We start from the raw sequence: 18,544 nt of genomic DNA, 5'->3' as shown, positions 1-18,544 counted from the left end.
CCTCTTCATGCCCCCACTGACCCGAGGCTTCCGGAAGCCGACAGCCCCCATCACCCACGAGCCTCCACCCTGCACCACCAAGGTGGGTCCAGGGGCAAGGGGCTGCCGTCCTAACCCCAGCTCTGCGAGCCCGCTTCGACAGGTCTCAGCACCAGCGAGGGGCAGAGGCACATCCGCACAGGGTGGGCACCTCGGGCTCACAGCTGGACCTCTCTGAGCCTCGGCCTGGCCATCTGTACACCGGGCCGCTCTGGGCTGTGACCCCTTCTACTGATGGGCGGAGGAGACGGCAAGGTCACCCTGAGGGCGACCAAGTGAGATAAAGGAGACCAGGCACGGGCTGCAGCCCAGAGACGCTCCCCGAGAGGGACAGCACCTCCTGGTTTCTCAAACAGAGGCCTGACAGGGCAAACAGAGCTCACAGTCCCAGCTCCAATGCTCCGAACTTTCCCAACTTGGCCTTCGGCCTCCAGAAACCCCTCAGCTCTCGAGATACAGCGTGACGAGGGCCCAGAAGCACCCACGGTGGACCCCAAGCGAGGGGCGGCCCGGATTCCAACACGCTCCACGGACGCTGAGCCCCCCAAGCCCCAGCCCCACCCACATCTGAAGGACGGGTGCCCGCACACCAGCCAGCCGCAGAGGCCGTGCTCCCGTGACAGTAGGAGCTCCAGCCCGTGTGGCTGGTGCCCAGCTTCCCTCTCCCGGCCTCTCCCCGCCAAGTCACTCTTCTCAGGACAGCAAAGGAGAACGCCCAGGTCACAGCTGTGAACTGGGCCCCGTGGCCACGGGACCGGCCTCTGCCAGCAGCACACTTTGTTCCCGGCCCCTTCCCACCCAGAAGCCTCTGGCGTGTTGACTGCCGCTGGCCCATCTGCCCATCCGCACACCGAGGGCAGGCTAGGGCCGCAGAGAGCAGACAGGGCCATCGAGGCAGGCTCCTGCCCTGTGCCCTCGCGTGACCCCCAGCCTCAGACCTCCCCTGCCTGCCTCCACAAGGAGGAAAAGGGCCCTTCCATGGCTGCGTCCTCTGCCGCGGTGAGGTGTCACCCCAGGACGAGCCCAGTGAGCCAGAAGGATGGCCGGGGAGGACTCAGCACAGGCACAATCAGCATCTTCCCATGGGCCAACACTTGCCTTCTGAACGCTGGGAAAGGACAAGGCCAGAGCAGGGAGCTGCAGGGTGAACTCAGCCACGGGGCTGGCCTGTCCCCTCCCAGGGGACGATGGAGTCTCAACCACTCCATCCCGCCGTGCGTCCCCCTCCAGGTCGGCTGGTCTGGGGGCCTCCACGGGCCCAGGCAGGGAGCTCTCGGCCTCCTGCGGGCCATGTGTGCCCCAAGCGCGTGGTGCGCCGTTGCTGCGAGTGGTAGGCCCTCCTGCACGTGGCCAGGGAGTGCGCCCCGCGGGTGTGGAAGGCTCCGGGGGGCGTGGAAGGCGAGGAGGGCTGTGGGTGTCTACCAGGAGCCACGCTCTGCCCAGGCGGACCCAATGGCCCCACGGCAGGCGGACGCACAACCAGGCCCCAGCAGTCTGGTCTCCCGGGCCGCGGTCTGCTCGTTCCCCTTACACGTGCCCCTCAGCCCAATGACCCGGAAGAGGGGAGATTCAGAACTTAGAAGACCCCCCCCCCCAGCCAGTCCCCGTCAGGGCCAATGTCCCCTCTGCTGAGCCCTGAACCTCTGGGGCAAGACGGATCCCCAGGTCCCTGCTTCCTCTGCCCACGTCCGAGCAGCAAGTCCAGAGATCGGCCGGGGTCTCCCGGAGGCCCCAGCCGCAAACTGCCTCCTACCCCACTGTCCAACCAGCAGTCCAAGACCCGGGCTGACATGGGCACCTGGGTAGTGGTCCCCACGAGCGCCTGAAGCTGGGGACCCCGAGAGCCCCCAAATCAAGACCAAAATGCAGAGAGGGTCAGTGTTCACCTAAAGCCACACAGCATGTCACTGCCCACGTGACCCCAGAAGCCAGGGCTCCGAACCTTGGGGGGACACCCATCCACGCCAGCACGTGATCCCTGCCTTGGGGAGTTAGGTAGTCATGGGGGGTGCGGTCCCAAAGACACCCCCACTCTGAGACCAACAGGTTTCTGGAGACCGTGGCCGCCCCCGCAGCAGCTCCCGGAGCCGAGGCCAGAGGCGGCAGAGAGGCAGAAGCAAAGCGCAGGTACCAGGACGGGGCGGGCTCGGCGGCCGGGCGGGGGTCCCGGAGGGTCTGACCAGAACCAGGCAGCGTGGCAGACCTGGGAGCGGCGGGGGCCGGGCGCGGGGTCCTGTGAGTGCGGCTCCCGGTGGCGGGGAACGGCCGTCTCTCGGCCGCGCACCTGCTCCCCCCAGGAGCCCACGAGGCCCGGGAGGAGGGGGCTGCGCTCGCTCTCCCCCCCTCGGGCTGCAGCCCGGCGGGCGCGCCTCTTACCTCTGGGCTCCTCCGCCTGTTTGGCGAGCTTGCGCAGCGCGGCGGCAAAGCTGGAGGACGGCGCGGCCTGGGCCGACAGCGCGCTGCTGCTGGCGGGGCTGCCGCTGGGCACCAGGGCGCCATTGAGCGGCGAGGGGGTGAGGGGGTTGACGGTGGCGGTGGTCCTGGTCGCGGTGGAAAGCATCCCTAGTGAAGGGGACTTGGGCTCATGGCTCATGCCTGAAACAGGAAAAGAAGAACCAGAGGTCACCCAGAGAGTAGGAGGGCCCAGCACCAGAGCGGGGGTCCGCGGGGCACCAGCGAGGAGCATGCAGGGACAGGGACAGGAGCAGACGCGGGTGGCCCCGGCAGGACAGGCAAGACAGAGGACAGACAGCGGCGCAGAGAGAGCAGGGCCGCGGGACCCCCTGCCCCGCCGACCCATGGTCAGAGCCTCAAGTGCACACGGCATCCCGTGACCATGGACGCCAGACGGCATCTCCGGCCACATGCGGGAGGGGCGACAAGGTGTGGGCTGTGTCCTCACAGCAACAAGGACCGGGCGGGAGGAAGAGGCCCGGCAGCAGGAAGGAAGACGGCCGCAGAGCTACTCCCCACTAAGGCCTCTGCCACCGGCCCGCCCCCCCGGCCTCCCACCCCCACAGGGGAGGCCGGCACTGCTCCTGCCCCCGTTCTAGAGAAAACAGACTCGGGTTCTGCCCCAGGGGGGCCGGCCGGGGATGCTGGCAAGTCCCTACGGACACAGGTGCCTCAGGGAACGGCCCCATGGGCAGCTGTGCCAGCCATGGCGGGGGAGAACGCGGCCGCCCCGTACACCCTGCCTGCAGATCGAACCCATCGGGGGGCAGCCCGCCCTGCCCGCTGGGGGCCGGGTTCAGGCCTCACTGACGGAGGAGCTGCTGCCCGCCAGGGGGACACCAGGTGCCATGGGCGGGGGACACACACAGCCATCTTCCCACAGGCCTTTCCTGTCCTGTCCAAGTGTCAACGAGGAGGCTGAACGGCCTCCCGAGAGCCCGATCAAGAAAGGCCCAGCTCCGTCAGGCAGCCGAGGGCGTCGCGCCATAAATAAGTTTTCCATTAACATCCCTGCCCTCTCGGGGCCACCTGCATGGCCCGGCCTCACTCCCCGCCCTGGCCGTGGGCGCGTTCCAGGGGCATAAATCAAGCCCGATGGCCTTGCGGCGGGCAGGGGCTGTGGGTCACATGAAGGGAGAAGCAAATCGACTTCCAAACCCCCCGACGGACACCCAGGAGGGGCAGGCATCCGGGAAGGGTCCCTGGGAGTCACGGGTGATGGAGCACGATGGGAGAGCACTCAACACGACAGGGCAAAGAACACATACTTCTCGCAGGGTGGCGGCAAGGGGCGCCCCCAGGCAGCAGCCTACAACCCAAGAGGCTCTCTGGGGCCCCCAGAGTCCCCCTCGCCTCCCCTGGGTTCTGTGCTGAGCCTAAAAGAGTCTAACTAGAACTGGCTTCCACATCCAGCTCCGTGGGCCGGCAGGCGAGAAGGGGGAGCCCCCCAGGGGGTCAGGCGCCGACCTGCTGCCCCCCCGACCCCGAACTAGCCAGGAGAGGCAGTGGGCCCGCACGCACATGTTCTTAAGCCTGAGTCCCAGAGCACCAGGCAAGGCAGGAAGACCCATCCTCGGGGGTGGGGGCTTGTGCTGGGGAACAAAGGACCCCCACCATGCCCACAGCCTGCCTGCGGGCCTCCCAGCTGCAGGGCAGGCCACGTGGGCGGCCACCACACTGGGCAGCTCCACTGAGCAGCTGAGACAGCGCCGACCCCCGGCTGACCCACATGTCCTCCTCCTTCTGGAGCAGCGGGGGCAGGGGGTGAACCCCAGGAGAGAAACCCGAAAATCCAGGGGGTGTCGGGGGGTCCCTTCCCCAGCAGGCTGATGGCCAGAAAACGCAGGTCTCAGGCCCGGGTCATTCCTGGTCAACTCAGCACCGGGCCAGGCCCCAGAGGACCACTGAGCAAGACGGAAGCTGGAGCTCTGGGAGTGCGGCCCCAGGCCACGACCAGCACCCTCTCCTCCTCCCGCGGACAGCACGGACAGACCGCGCAGGAGGGGTGGCCAAGGTCACGGAGTGAGGAAGTGGGGGTCCGAAGGTCAACCTTAGCATCCCTTGGGGGCCAGGTACCTGGGCCGCGAATCCCGCTCTGCAGCCTCAAAGCCATGTGACCTCAGGCAAGTCACAGCCTCTCTGGGCCTGTCTCCTCGTCTAGGAAATGCAGTTAAGGACAAAGTCTACCTTGCAGGTTCATCTAGACAGGCTTCAAGGAACTAATTTACACAAGGGGCTTTGGCGTGTGCCCGGCGCACACCAGGGGCCACTGATGGAACCACCAGCCCACGGAGGGGCAGAAACACAGGTCTGGATGAGCAAGGCGGCCACACCGGTCGGCCTCCGCAAACCAGGACACAACACACGCTTCCAGAACTGGGCTTCCCGCCCCACCCGGGGGATTCAGGCGATGTGGGGTCACAAGTCCACGTGCTGCTGGGGGTGGCCCCCGCGGCCCCCCGCAGCCCGGCATGCACGCCACAGTAGCTGCTGCGGGTGGCCCAGAAGTCCTCCAGGGAGCGCTGAGCACCCACAGCTGGGGCGGCGACGGCTGTTGGGGGGGGGGGGGCGCAGACAGCGCTCGGAGATACCGTGTGGTGAAACGGAGACACAGGGTTGAGGCCCACCGGTCCAGGCCAAACGCTCAGGGGAAGGCGTGGCTACAAAGGGCAGCTGGCAAGCTGCCTGAGAAGAGACCCCGGGTTCTCTCCCACTGGGGACATCAGTTAGGCACGGCCAGGTCACCTCCCCAGATGCCTCAGGACAGACCTGGGGGAGGCCAGCAGAGCATTGCGGAGGGGAGGGGGAGACACACAGGCCAGGAGCTGTTCACAGTCCAGTCCTGGTCACACGCACAGCGCAAGGCCACATAGCCTGGCTACACGCCCAGGACTCGCACCCCATCTCCAGGCCCCCCACGGCATCCCTGCGCACCCTACACCTCTGTCCGCTCCGAGGCCTCAACAGGATGCTCGACCAGGAAAAGATGGACGAGCGCGCACACGCACGGCTGAAATACGTGTCACCATAGGGTCTTAAAAACACGCCCACCAAATCTTCGTTCCTCAAGCCCTTCCAGGGACGGAGATGAGTTCCCCCTGACAGGGGCCAGACTTATGGACTCACTTCTGATGAACAGCACAGCAGAAGCAACAGCGTGACTTCCAAGAAGAGACCATCAGAGGCACGGTGGCCACTGTCTCGCCTCCCCTCAGTGGAGCTGCTCAAGAGGCCGGGGACAGTCCCAGCTTTCCTGCCACCTCCAGACAGAAGCCTTGTCCCAACCCCCGCCCGGCCGAGCCTTCAGATGAGACCACCGCCCCCGCTGCCAGCTGGACCACAGCCTTCCCGGAGCCCCAAAAGTTCGATCATCTCTAAATACTCTATTGCCTTTACCAAGTCTCCAAAATGGGCCCCCTTGACACCATCGGGGACCATCAGCCACACCCTCCGTGTTTCCTCATTCCTTAGAGAGCCAGCCGCCTCTCTTTAATCCCCAATTCTGTGAGAAAGGTGCCAGTGTGCCCATTTTACAGATGGGGCAGGAAAGCCTCGGATCCCGGGCCCGACAGAAGGCCAAGAGCAGGGCTGAGATTACCAGAACAAAAACCCCGCACCCTCTTTATGCGAAAGTGGTCAGGGCCCTGATCCAGACCCCTCCTGCCCACAGCGCACACGGAGCTAAGAGATGGGGACAAGGAGCGGGGAAGGGAGGTAGGCAATGCGGTCACTGCACCTCGCAGTGACCAGTCCCCAAGGCCCAGGAGCTGATGGGAGGCCACTGCCCAGTGGCCATGTGACAGGCCGGCCAGCTGGTGACCTGGGCAGACCTGCTGTGGCTGCCAGCTGACAGTGGGCCAGGGTGGCACAGGACAAATCCCAGGCCAGACCCCAAGGATCACAGACCCCTTAAGGTGTGGGCGGGTGTCTTCCCCGAGCGGCAGCAAAAGGAACAAAGGTCTCCCTTCCGTCCTTGTGTCTATGCCGTAACTTCCCTGCACTCAACCAGGCTTTCACAGAGGCGGGATCATGGGGGCACCCGCGTGGCTCAGTTGGTTCAAGCGTTTGCCTTCGGCTCAGGTCATGGTCTTGGGGTCCTGGGATGGAGCCCCATGTGGGGCTCCCTGCTCGGCGGGGAGTCTGCTTCTCCCTCTCCCTCTCCCCCTGCTCATGTGTGTGCGTTCTCTAACATGTGAAATCTTAGTAAGTAAATGGGTAAGGGGGGGCGGGGCAGGGTCATCAAAGAGACGGAGACTCAGCAGCGTGAAGCTGGCCGCCAACAGAGGCCCCAGGAACGCCCCTCGGGCCAGGGCCTCCCCTGCTGGAACTCAAACCCAAAGCCTTACCTACTGCTCCCCAACCTGGCCTGGTGACGAGGGTCTTTAGGGATCAGCTATCCTGTGAACATCACGGTCACACTCCTGCTGACCCCGAGTAACCTCCCCTCCCGCCCAAGTCTCCCCTCAGGCAAAGCCCAGCACCAGCTCCCTGGGCTCTGGCCAGAGCCCTCTGGGTTCCTGGGGGTCCCGCAAAGCCACTGTCTCTGCCGTGGTGGCAGCTGTGGGCTCCAGAGGCGTTGCAAGCCAGGAAAGCTGCCGCCGCTGTCAGGTCACTTAAAATAGAATCTCCACCAGCCACTTCATTAAAGAGCTAAAATTAGCAGCACTCCCGCAGCCTGCGTGCCGGGAGGGCGGGCTGGGGGACCACCAGCAGCCGGGGCGGCAGTGCCCTGGCACCCATGACGGAGAGCCACAGGCCAAGCTCACGGGACCCCGATGCCTGGCAAAGGGTCACCCCGGACCTACTCTGACTCAACGCAGCCTTGGGTGGGGCCCCCCTTGCCCCCTAAGCCCTGCCCCGGGGAAGCAGATGCGGGCCTCGGCCTCCCCCACGCACGTGCCCTCTGGCCAAGTCCATGGCGGTTGCTGCCACGACCTCGGAGCCCACAGGGGTGGGCTGAGGGGAGACAGGGCCTTGGGGTGGCCCCCGCACACCCTCAGGAGGCCCCAGGGGAACAGGGAGCGCCTGCTCCCCGTGCCCTCGTTAGAAAAGGTATTTATTAACTTCTGTGCTCCTGGCCGTTGACTGAATTCTTGTCTACATTATCAGCTCATGTAAATTCATTATCCTAACAGCTGCGAATAGGCTCGGCGGCGTGAAGGCCGGTGATGGATGAGAGCTGGGGGACCGGGGGCAGTGTGGGCTCCCTCCGCACCGCGCCGTCCCAGCTCTCCCGCCATGTGCCACTCGGGGCGGGCGGCCTCCCGGCCTTGTCATTTACATCACGTTCAGCTGTCCTCCTCGGGCCGGGGCTCCTGCCACCGCTGGCGGCCACACAGCCTCCCCAGAGCAAAAAGCCACCGCGGCCAGAAGCCTGGGGGTGAGATCCCACCGCTCCCGAGCCCCCTTGTGGAGAGGCCAGGATGTCCCCGGGGCCCCCCGGGGCCGGCTCTGAGCCGAGAGCCCACTGCCCTGCCAGGGGCTCAGAGCAAACCCACTGGGCTGCCCCCTTCACGGACGGTGCTCTGGGGCTCGCCACTCCCGCGGCTCCTCCTCCCCAATGTGGCATCTTTAATCAATACTTTTCCTCTTCTGCCTCTGCTTCTAATGTGGCCAGAAGCAGCACAAAGCTTTAAAAAAAGGTGGGGGGGGCAAAAAGAAGGAAAACCAAGTGCAGGGCTGGCCTGGCGGTCAGGGCGGCTGCAGTTCCCTGCTCTCCGGAAACCTTGTCCTGGTTCTCCAGAACGTACCCCATGCTCCGATCAGCAGGATTTAAATGGGGGGGGGGGGCAACACGCCGTGAACTGTGGTCCCGGCCCCCTCCCTCTTGTCGTATTAATCAGCACGCGGGCCTCCCACCCGGCCTCCCGCAGACCCTGTAATTACCGCTTCCTTTCATGGGTTCTGCCCGGCACCAGACCTCGGGCCTGCTCCCTCCATGCTCTCTAATTACAAGCTAATGGCTGAGATGAATTTTCTGCTGGCTCCTGGTTCAAGCACCCGTCTGCCCCTTCCCCCACAGCGGCCCCCCCACCCCGGAGTAATTACACCCCGCGGGGCCAGCCCGGTGGGGGCCTCCCTGTGCAGCCCAGCGTGCACAGTCTGGACTGGGATTCTCGCCCTCACCCCCTGGTGAATTTTCATTACCACGGGAAGAAATGTTTGTGAGCAAATACAGCAGGTCCCTGGGCTCAGGACCCTCCCCCCGCGCCTCCCGCTCAGTGACCCCCGTGCCCCTCGAAGGGGGTGCCCCTGCAGCCCTGACAAGGCCAGGGTGACCCCGCCGCGGAGACTGGGCGGGTGGCGGTGGCGTGGGGTGCCACGTGATCCTGGGAGCCCAAGAAGCTTCATAATAAATTCATTATTATATTTGCCTTTGGCGTGTTCTGAGCTCACTCGCATGAAGCAATTTTTCTTGGGGGTGGGGGCTGGGAGAGTCAGGAAGGCCTTCCTGCTCCGGTGCACCGGCTGGCCTGCTTAGGCCTCATGTCCTTTCTTGACTGAGGACAGCCCCTCAGGTCGTAGGCTGCTAAGGGGACCGGGGCCACTTGTTCCCCAAGGACCTGCTCCCCAAGACTACGGCGGCAAGTGCTGGCCAAAGCCACAGCGGGCCTGGCCGTGGAGCAGGGAAAGGCCCCAGCAGATGGCCTGGGTCCTGACCTGGAACCAGGGAGAAGAGCAGAGACGGTAGGGAGGGAGAGAGGAAGGGCAGAGGCCAGCCTGCATGTCCACAGGAGACCCCGGCCAGGCCCGAAATGAGTACCATGCGGCTGCCACCCTCCCCTGCGTATACCTGTCACTCAGCAGCATTAAGGCACCAGGGAGCCCAAGACAGGAACCGCGGAGAGGGTCCCCCAGAAACAGTCAATGAGAGCGGAGCCCACCCCCATCCAAAGCCAATTTCCAGGGTCAGCTGACAGCCACTGCAACCCCGGAGCAGGTCCAGCCCAGGTCACACAATGCTCACGCCATGAACGGTGCTCAACAGTGGGAGGCCCTCAGGGAGACCAAATCCAAGTTCTAAGGAAAACAAGAGAGGAATGTTCAGGAGAGACCCCTACACACATCACTACAGGCCCACGGGGGCCAGGGGGTCTGAGAGGGTCCCAGGAAGGATGCCCTCTCCCAGCAGGAGCCACAAGACGGGTGAAAAGCAGAGCAGGTGTGGGGCGGCATCCTGGGGAGCCCCCCCATGCCAGAGCTGGCCAAGGACAGCCTAGGGGTTGAGATTCAAGGCTGCCGATGGTGGGGACTGGCTGAGGCCACGGGTGGAGGCAAAGGACAGCAGTAAGGCGGCAGATGGCAGCGATATTTGACAGTGTAATTACTCTGAGCGGCTGCTGCGTCTACAGAAGCTGGACGGACAGATGAGGACAGATGAACAGCAGGGGCGGGGGGGGGGGGGGGCAGCCGTCCTGAGGGGGCGGGAGAGGCAGCAACCGCAGCACAGGGAAGCAAGAGAAGGCCAAGAGACAGGGTCGGGCTGCAGCCCGGAGTCCGGGACCCGGGGAGGCGTTCCCCAACGACGCGCCGCCATGGATGCACAGACCGCTTTGCCCGGAGCATCAGAGTAACTCTGTGAACAGACCTCAGCTGGCAGTGAGGTCAGGGAGGCCCCCCCAGAGTCACAGTGCAGGGCAGAGCCGCAGCGAGAGCCAGGGACGCCCCCAGCCAGGCTGATTCCGCCTACCCCACGCCCGCGGTTTCCGCACACCGCTGCCTCCTGGAGGTGGACGGCTACCGGGAGTCTCAGGGCCAGTGACTCTCCCACCGCAAATGATCCCAAGGGGCCTTGCCTCTTCCGCCCCCCGTACAGATGGGCAAATGGAGGCGGGGAAGAGAGTGGTGCCCTCGTCCAGGGCTGCATGCGGAGCTGCTAGAACCCTCTCCCTTGCTGCTGTGCTGGGAACCAAGGTGGAAAAATTCCAGGAGGGCCACTCCCTGGGGTCACCTCGCTTTCCGCAGACCCCAGTCCTAGGACAGCACCCACCAGACCCGTTTTCCACTTAGCATACAAGCCAGGAGGAGGAGGAGGATCTGACTGCGGGACCTCACCTCCCCACAGCTCCTGGCCGGAGGGCATCCACCCTGGGGCCGCCTCAGGGTCCAGGTGACAAGCCAGATCTGGGACCCTTTCATGTGCCCAACGGCACCCGAGCCAACCAGGCCACCTCCGAGCCACGTCTGGCTCACAAAAGGGCCCTTTCAGTGGACTCCCAGAGGCACGGGGTGCAGGAAACGGGTGGGGGTCCAACGGGTCCGATGGAGAGGACAGGTCCCCAAGGCAAGAAACGCAACCCCACCAGGAGGCGGGACTAAAACTCCCCAACTTTCCGTGCAGAAGCAGGTGAGGAGACAGACCAGCAGGGCAGGGGTCAAGGCTATGTCCTGAAACCCATTAAACCTGACTGGGGGTGGGGAGAGACATTGAGAAGCAGTGGGAAGAGGAAGCAGGGGCCACTTCCTGGCCAGCCTAGACCCCGCTTCCCGCTCCCTCATTGCCGTCAGCCCAGGGCTGGGAAGTCTGGGTATTTCAGTGGCTCCCGCCTTACCCCTCCGGTGAGGGAGGGACAGAGAATGTCAGAGCGCTGTCCCTCCAACACAGCGTGGGTGTTGCCAAAAGCTGTCCAGTGCGAGGCAGACTTGGTCCCCGCTGCAGTCCCACCCCTAAGGACACTGGCTAGGTCCTCAGCCAACAGAACAGGGATGGAAGTACACCAGCCACACCCTCCCAGGGGCTCAGCCCGCCAGACCTGATGGGGAAGACGGTGGTGCCTCACATCCCTGCTCAGGCAGGGGACTGGACTGTTGGAGAACTAGCCAGAGGACCAGGTCCAGGTATGGCTCCCATCCCACTTCTCAGTAGGACCCTGCCACATCCAAACCTCCGTTTCCCCATCAGTGATGGGATGGGGTGGGGGAACGAGACTCACGGGGGCAGAGGCGAAGCAGGCCTCCTCCGACCCTCCACCTGCCTTTACTTGGCTTGATGTCAAGCCGTGTTGCTTAAAAGTGAATGAATCCACTTTGAAAACGGGAGACTGCAAGTCAAAATGAAGATTCCAGTTTCTCAAATAAAGTTAAAGTCACCAAAAGCCATCAACCTGGGAAGGGCAATTGTCCCAAGTCCCCACCCCTCCCTACTGTCTCAGGCCGGTCTGCCTGCTGGATACAGGGGTGAGTCTCACCAGGTCCGAAACTACCTGGGCTCAGGCAGTGGATGGTATCTGTGGGAGCTTAGAGCTCGCCGTGCACGTGGCCGGGACCCTCAGCCCAGATGTCACCAACACCTTAACTCCATCCCGACTCAGCAGGTAGAGACTGACCCCTCCACACGCTCAGATGTGGGGGTGAGGGCCCATCAGGAAGGAGGCCGTGACCCTGGCATAAGCAAGCGAGCCTTGCTTAGCTCAAAGCCAGCACCTTCCGCAAATTATAAAAAAGATTTTCGCTTTTGTAAAAAGGTCCACTATCATCACGGTCAAAAGAGAAGACCAGACCCTCTCCTACTGAAAACATACTTACTGAATTCCGTAACGGGATGTGCCAAGTTCAGAGACCCCCTGTATGTATAGCATCCACGAACATGGGTCATAGACCCCCAGGGCACAGCACGCTTTATGAAGTATGGGAGCCCCGAGAATTAACACCTGTTCCCAGTGTGACACACCAGGGGCCAAAAGAATATGGGGTATCAAAGGAAAGTTCTAAGGGTACTTCCTACTGGGCTCATCTATCATCTGCAAAGCCCTGTGTGCTATGCCCAGACACCAGCAAATGTTCCCACCCCCCCCACCACCAAGAAATCCAACTACCTTGTGGCCAAAGTGGGACCTTGAACAGGGCCCCCGGGGAAAGGTTCACCACGAGCCATGAGCTCCCAGGGTGAACCCTGCCACAGGCCAGTCCCCTTCTGTCCACAGCTGTCCTCCAGCAACTGCTGGGAAGCGAACTGTCCAGGCCTGAGGCATCCTTCACCTCCTAAACATGAATCCCTCCAAGCCTGCAACTGCGAACCTGGAAGGTTCCTGCAACCCGAGCAGGACGCAGAGGCCCAGAACTGGCTCTCACAGGCACCGGGCTTCACCCTCGGGGTTTTCCAGCTCTTCTGGGTCACACGGTGAGAAGCGGCCCAGTCTACCCTGGAGACCCACTGGGGTGGGGGGCAACGAAGGCTCTGAGGGACAGGTGTTGGCTACACTAAGGGGTTTCTTGCCCCCTCGGGGACCAAGGGCAGAGGGGTGCAGAGGGGAGCTGGCTGAGCCAGAAGCGGGTCAACAGAGGTCTGGGTTGCTGCTGGTGGACGGAAGCGCCATCCTGACCCCAACTCCTAGACGTCAGATCTTTACACTTCACCTTTCCCTTCCCAGCACCCATTCCCCCACACATTCCCCCCCCTCCTCCCCACCCCCCCCCACCCCCGCCCCACCGCCAGTCACGGCACTGGAAACCAACTATCAGGTTAAAATGCACCACCTGTGCCCAGGGAACAGGCTCCCAGGGGCCGGCATCCCCAGTAAGGGAGCCCTCAGTCAGGCAAAATCCTGTAAGACCTTACAGGCAAAAACTGCACGATGCAGAAAGTCTACGTGCCCAGAAGGGCAAGTCCCGGACATCCGTCTGATCTCAAACACAGCATCTCAGCCCATGCCCCTGATCCCCCTGGGAGCTCGAGCAGCGGTGATCAGGCGGCCTCTGGAAGGGACCATCTACCCAAACGGGACCCAGAGGCCAAGGAGGGGCCAAGCATTCCATGGGGGTGGATTCTGAGCTTAGTTTTCTCCCAAGTTACTGGGGAGGGGGCACGGGACCTCCCCCCTACTCCGGAGGTGGCAGGGAGCGATCACACAGCCCCCACAGCCTCCCTAAGCTCCAAGGATGCCGGAGTCCTGCTGAGAACCAGAGCTTTACTTACTCGACTTTGTATCTTCCTGTCCAGCGAATGAACAGCACGTGTAAGATGGTAACAAAGACGCAAAGATAATGCACTTGGCAATTTCTCTACCAAGAACCTGCTTCCCAGCGGGCAGGCAGGCACAGCCCCCCCCCCCCCCGTGGAGGGCCCCCATTTCTCCTGGACGATGGTCAAACGAGGATAATCCCTACCTCACAGTCAAGGCCCTCCTCAAGGACAACATGGCCCCTGTCCCACGAAGGCATCCGCATGCTCCCCTCCCACCACGGGCTGGGTGGCACACTGGCGGGTGCCCCCAGCTCTGGCTCAGCCCAGTAGAGAACACTGGGGGTCAGCACGAGGGAGGCCCCTGCCCACCTCGCTTGGACGCCTGGTCCTGCTCAGTCTGACACACAGACTTTCCTCCGGGACGGCTTTACCTATCCGACCTCGATACCGCCCTGACCAAAAGCTCACCCGTTCCTTTTATTGCTGCCTGTGGCCACACCCCACCATCTGAGCACAGGAAGGGCCACTGGGGGAGGGGTCCTAAGTCGGCTGAGAAGAGGGATGCCCGCACACGCGTGGTTTCCAGACTGGGGCGGGGGGCAGCTGGTGAGACTCCAGGAGGAGCGTCTGGCGGCACCGGAGGGTCAGTCTCGGTGGGAGGAGAGGCCGCAGCCCCTCCCACATGTGGCAGGCATGGCCCCGGACGGAACAGAGCTTTCAAGTTTTCACGAACTAAAACTCCAGGCATACTGGGGTCACCCAAAAAGGCGGCGATGTGGTGTGTTTTCTTGGACAAACCCGCACCCAAGAGCCCTCTGCGCCAGGCACCGCCCTGAGCTTTTCAGGAGAAAGCGTTTGACCTCCAACTGTCTGAAGGCACAGGTGCCCCCGTTCGTCCCCCCATTTTACAGATGAGAAAAGCAGAGCTAGAGGTCAAATGCACAGAATCACACGGGTGGAGATGGGGATGCCAGGGCCCTTGGCAGGAGCGGTCAGAGGGATAGCAGATGCCCGCGGGGGGCTCCCCTCATGCCTACAAGGTAGCCAGCTCCTCTGTCCTCTGGGCTGTTGGCCACTCAGGGTGTGGGGCATCCGTGTCCCCTAAACCCTCAGCCTGAGGGAGGCCTCTGCAGCCCACGGTACAGACGAGACACAGCTGGAGGGATGCCCCACACCTGGCGGGCTCTGGCAGCCCCCCGCCCCCCGCCCCCCGCCACTACAACGTGCAACTCCTCACACACATGTCAAGTTCTCCAGCTGGAGGAACCGGTTCCAGGACTGGAAGGCTTGGCAGCCCATCCAAACGCAACTCTGCATGCGAGGGCCCCCTCAGGAGAAGCTCGCGGCTCACCCGGGGGCCAGGTAAGGACAGTCACCTTTAGGACCTCATCCCAGGTGAACACAGCGCCCAGAGCCATCCAACAACCCCGTGACGGGGTCGACCCCCGACAGGCGAGGGCTTACGGCTCCCTAGGTTGCCTCATCCAACTCTGGGGCAAAAGGGGACAGACTCTGGTTTCCCGGGTAAGACCCCCGTTCTCCTTAAAAAGCATCAGTCCGGGGCGCCTGGGTGGCTCAGTGGGTTAAGCCACTGCCTTCGGCTCAGGTCATGATCTCAGAGTCCTGGGATCGGGCCCCGCATCGGGCTCTCTGCTCTCTAGGGGAGCCTGCTTCCTCCTCTCTCTCTGCCTGCTTGTGATCTCTCTGTCAAATAAATAAATAAAATCTTAAAAAAAAAAAAAAAAAAAAAAAAAAAAAAAAAGCATCAGTCCACCCGCCCCAAGGGGAGAAGTCCCTTTCCCGCTCCCCTGGCAGCGGAAGGCACTCCTGGCTCAGTGCTGGGTCCACGGTCACCTGGGCTGAGGGAGGGGGCGGGCGCTTATAAAATACAGATGTCCGGGTCCCGCTTCTAGGGACTGGGCTTTGTTGGCCACAGGTCGGCCTGGGTGTTTTAGAGTTCCCCAGGCGATTCTAAAGTGTGGCCAAAAGTGACCCCGACACCTGAAGGCTTCCTGCTTCCCCCAACCTCCTTCAACTAAGTCACTCCCCCAAATTCCCGAATCCCACGGGGGCCCCCAGAGCCTCAAGTTCAACCAGATCTTCTCTCTTGCACAGATGCTCACAAGGCCGCAGATCCCTCCCCCTCATCCACAGGCCTCCCCCGGCCACCTCACCGGCCACCTCACCGTCCCCGGAGCTGCTTTCACTTCCCCTGGCCCCACAGCTGCTTCCCCTCTGCACTTGAGAACACGCTTAAGGCATGAAGAAGGGCAGAGCAGGGGCCTGGCCTCAGGGATCCCGGGGTGGTTTGGAGCTGCCTGGAGAATCCCAGGCAGGGGGCAGCCTGCGCACACACAGCGGCCGAGCACAGAGGCCGCGTGGTGTGGTCCCGCGGAGCCGAGGCCCAGAGCCCAGCGGCTGGTGGAGGGGAGAAGCTGCGGAGAGCAGATTAAAAGGCCCCCGGTGCGCGTTTTGGCAGGCGTGCAAAGGGCGGCTCTGGACGCGCTCCTGCGTTATCTGTCCCTACACCTCCCAGCAGCCAGCCCCGGCTGGGTTCACAGGAGACGCTCAATAAATTCTCATTGACAGGAACACTCTGCAACGTCACCTCCCGCCTGTGGCCTCGGCTGGGAGAAGGGCCAGCATGGGGAAGTGCGGCCGGCAGCGCGGGGCCCCCCACACTGCACTCCCAGAGAGGGAGAAATGAAAGCAAGACGGACGGTCTCCGGCGCAGCGGCCTGGCTGAAATGTCGCCCGTCCCACGGATCCCTGCAGGTTCCCAACCAGCTCCCCCGGCACACCGGGGACGGGCGGCGGGCGGCCTGACGAAGCCCTGTGGTTTGGAGGCTCCCTGTGTTGCCATAACAGAGATAATTACCGTGCTACCACCCAACCCCAGCCCAGCGTGGACTTCGAGTAACCCAAGCTGGGAATTCCAAACCTTCAGATGGGGCCAGGAAAAACCGGCCTTGCTGGCTGACTCCACAAGCCCCTGCGAGTCCCTGGGGCGAGGAGAGAGGCAGCAGCCAGGTCTCACTCGCCTGCATTCTTCCGGAAAAGTAGGAGCCACCAGCACCCACCCGTCGGGTAGGGGCGCAGAGCACAGCCGCCCCTCCTTCTCCAGGGCAGGGAGGGGAGGGCCTCACCACCTGCCCAAGGGTCAAGGGCAGTTAGGAGCGACCGGAGGTGGGGAGGGCTCAAGCTTGGAGGTGCAGGACTCATATCAGCCACCGAGTGGCGCTGTGTAGATGTCACTCCAGTGCCCCAGGTGGGAGATGCTGACCCAGGGGGCAGGCGCCTTCTGCTTTGAAAACACAAGGCTCTCTGGGCGCTTCCCAGGGACAAGGAAGATACTGGCAGCCAGACGACCGCCTGAGGGGACGGTTTTGAGAAGCTCCCTGGAGCTTCCAGAAGGATCCCCTTCTGGATGTCAGCTCTGGTGTTGCCCACCATGCCCCTGAGTCTCTTTGCCTGCCCATTAGGCGACTGATTCCCAGCCCCGGTCTGGATATTAGGATCACCTAGGGTGTGTGTGGTGGCGGGGGGTGAGGGGGGTGGTGCTTCAAGCATTCTCTAGTCTACGGCCAGGAACCCAGACGCTATGGCTTCACTGGGTCTGGGGAGACCAGGCCACTAGCCGTGTTAGAAAACCAACCTTGGGAATCTATAAACCCTTTTCAACTTTGACAAGCCAGGATTCTGAAAGCTGTCCCCAACAGGTCAGGACCTGCACCAGAGGCCAGCCTGTGGCCTTGTCTGGAGCCTGGCCCCACAGATAGGCCACTGCCTGGAAGCAGGATGGGCTTCCAGGCTTCCCCTCCCAAAGCGGGGCTGACCCTGCTCGTACCCCAGCCCCTCACCAGCTCCAGACTCACAGGCTCCCAAGGTTCACGGAAAGAAACCCTCCAAGTGTCAAAACCTGGCCGGCCCTAGCTGCCCCCACCTTCCCCCTTCCTTGCTGAGCTGTCGTGACCAAGTGACAAAGACCAACCCAGCACCGGCCATCAGGCGCCTCCCCACCCCTTCACCCAGGGGTCAGGCCCGAGCTGATTCAGGCGCTCAGATCTAGCAGTGCAGCTGCTCTGGCTTCCTGGTCCACCCGGCGGGGTGGAGACTCCTCGGGGCGGCAGGCGGCCGCCGGGATGACACACACGCAGCCTGCCCGTCGGAGCCTGCGCCCAGGGGCCCTTCACCTGTGGCGTGGCCCGGCTGAGTCAGGCGGCAGCCTGGGCATCGGGTTCCGCCATCCCTGTGGGTGGGGGGGGGGCCTGTAAACACAGGGTGAGCAACTTTTACGTGCCAGAGCTTAAGTAACATCGTAGGAGATCCAGACACAGGCTCATCACCAAAGGTTTCCCACCCCCTGCTCTCCCATCCTTGGCCGGGACGGCCCAGAACCCCAGGCGGAGAGGAGCCAAGCACCCCACCAGGACCTTCTGGCCCACCGTCCCCGCCTCCTAGAAATCCGCTTAGGCCGGGAGGTTCCCACTCAGAGTAGCCGGGCCTTTTGTTCCGGCGCCTTCACAAAAGCAGTCCCTTTGTTTCCTCTGGTGGTCTTGCTTTTTGTCTCCAAACCCCAACCTGTATGGCCCAGATAAGGCACCGCAGGGGTTAACAAGGTTTTAATGTATTTTAGGTGCACTTTGCAGACAAAGGCTAGTTTACAAAACAACAGCCAAATGGACTCCACTTGGGGCTGGTAGCCACCAACCCAGCTGGGGGCAGCAGGTGCTTCCCCACCGAGCACACGGCCCTTCAAACTTGGAGCAGGCGCTCTGGCCAGGGGCCCCCAGACCCACCAAGTGGGGTGGAGGAGGGCTCGAGGCATCTCTTCCCCCCCCAACCCAGAGAACCCCCTCCTTCCCAGGTCCTGGCCCGGCAGCCTCCGTTGCACACTTCTAAGTGGTCCCCTTGTCCCCACCCGGAGCTGCGGAGGGCCAGCCCAACTCCCGCTCCGCCTCCACGGAGGGAATTTAATTAGCCTGCCGGAGAGGCGGCCGGCCGACGAGGTGTCTCTGGTGCTGCAATGTAATTGAATCGGCTCCACTCGGTCGGGCCACTCGCCGCCCATCAGCGCGGCCGCGGGCCCGGGAGGGCTGGGGGCGGGGAGGCGCATCCAGGCGGAGCAGGAAGGGCTGGGGAGGGAAA

The 18,544-nt window shown here is 63.2% G+C and overlaps 1 protein-coding gene across 1 annotated transcript in view; it reads right to left on the bottom strand.

Annotated features, from left to right (window-relative positions):
- Positions 1-18,544, bottom strand: part of LOC111152765 (Gse1 coiled-coil protein) — a 102,403-nt gene that overhangs the window by 32,157 nt on the left and 51,702 nt on the right. Inside the window, 1 exon segment of the mRNA XM_022511389.1 lies at positions 2,416-2,634. Coding sequence (XP_022367097.1) covers positions 2,416-2,634 — 219 coding nt within the window.

The sequence above is a fragment of the Enhydra lutris genome, unplaced genomic scaffold, assembly GCF_002288905.1.
Source record: "Enhydra lutris kenyoni isolate GAN:26980312 unplaced genomic scaffold, ASM228890v2 scaffoldscaffold30, whole genome shotgun sequence".
Taxonomy (NCBI): Eukaryota; Metazoa; Chordata; class Mammalia; order Carnivora; family Mustelidae; genus Enhydra; species Enhydra lutris.
This window is presented reverse-complemented; position numbering and strand designations above follow the sequence as displayed.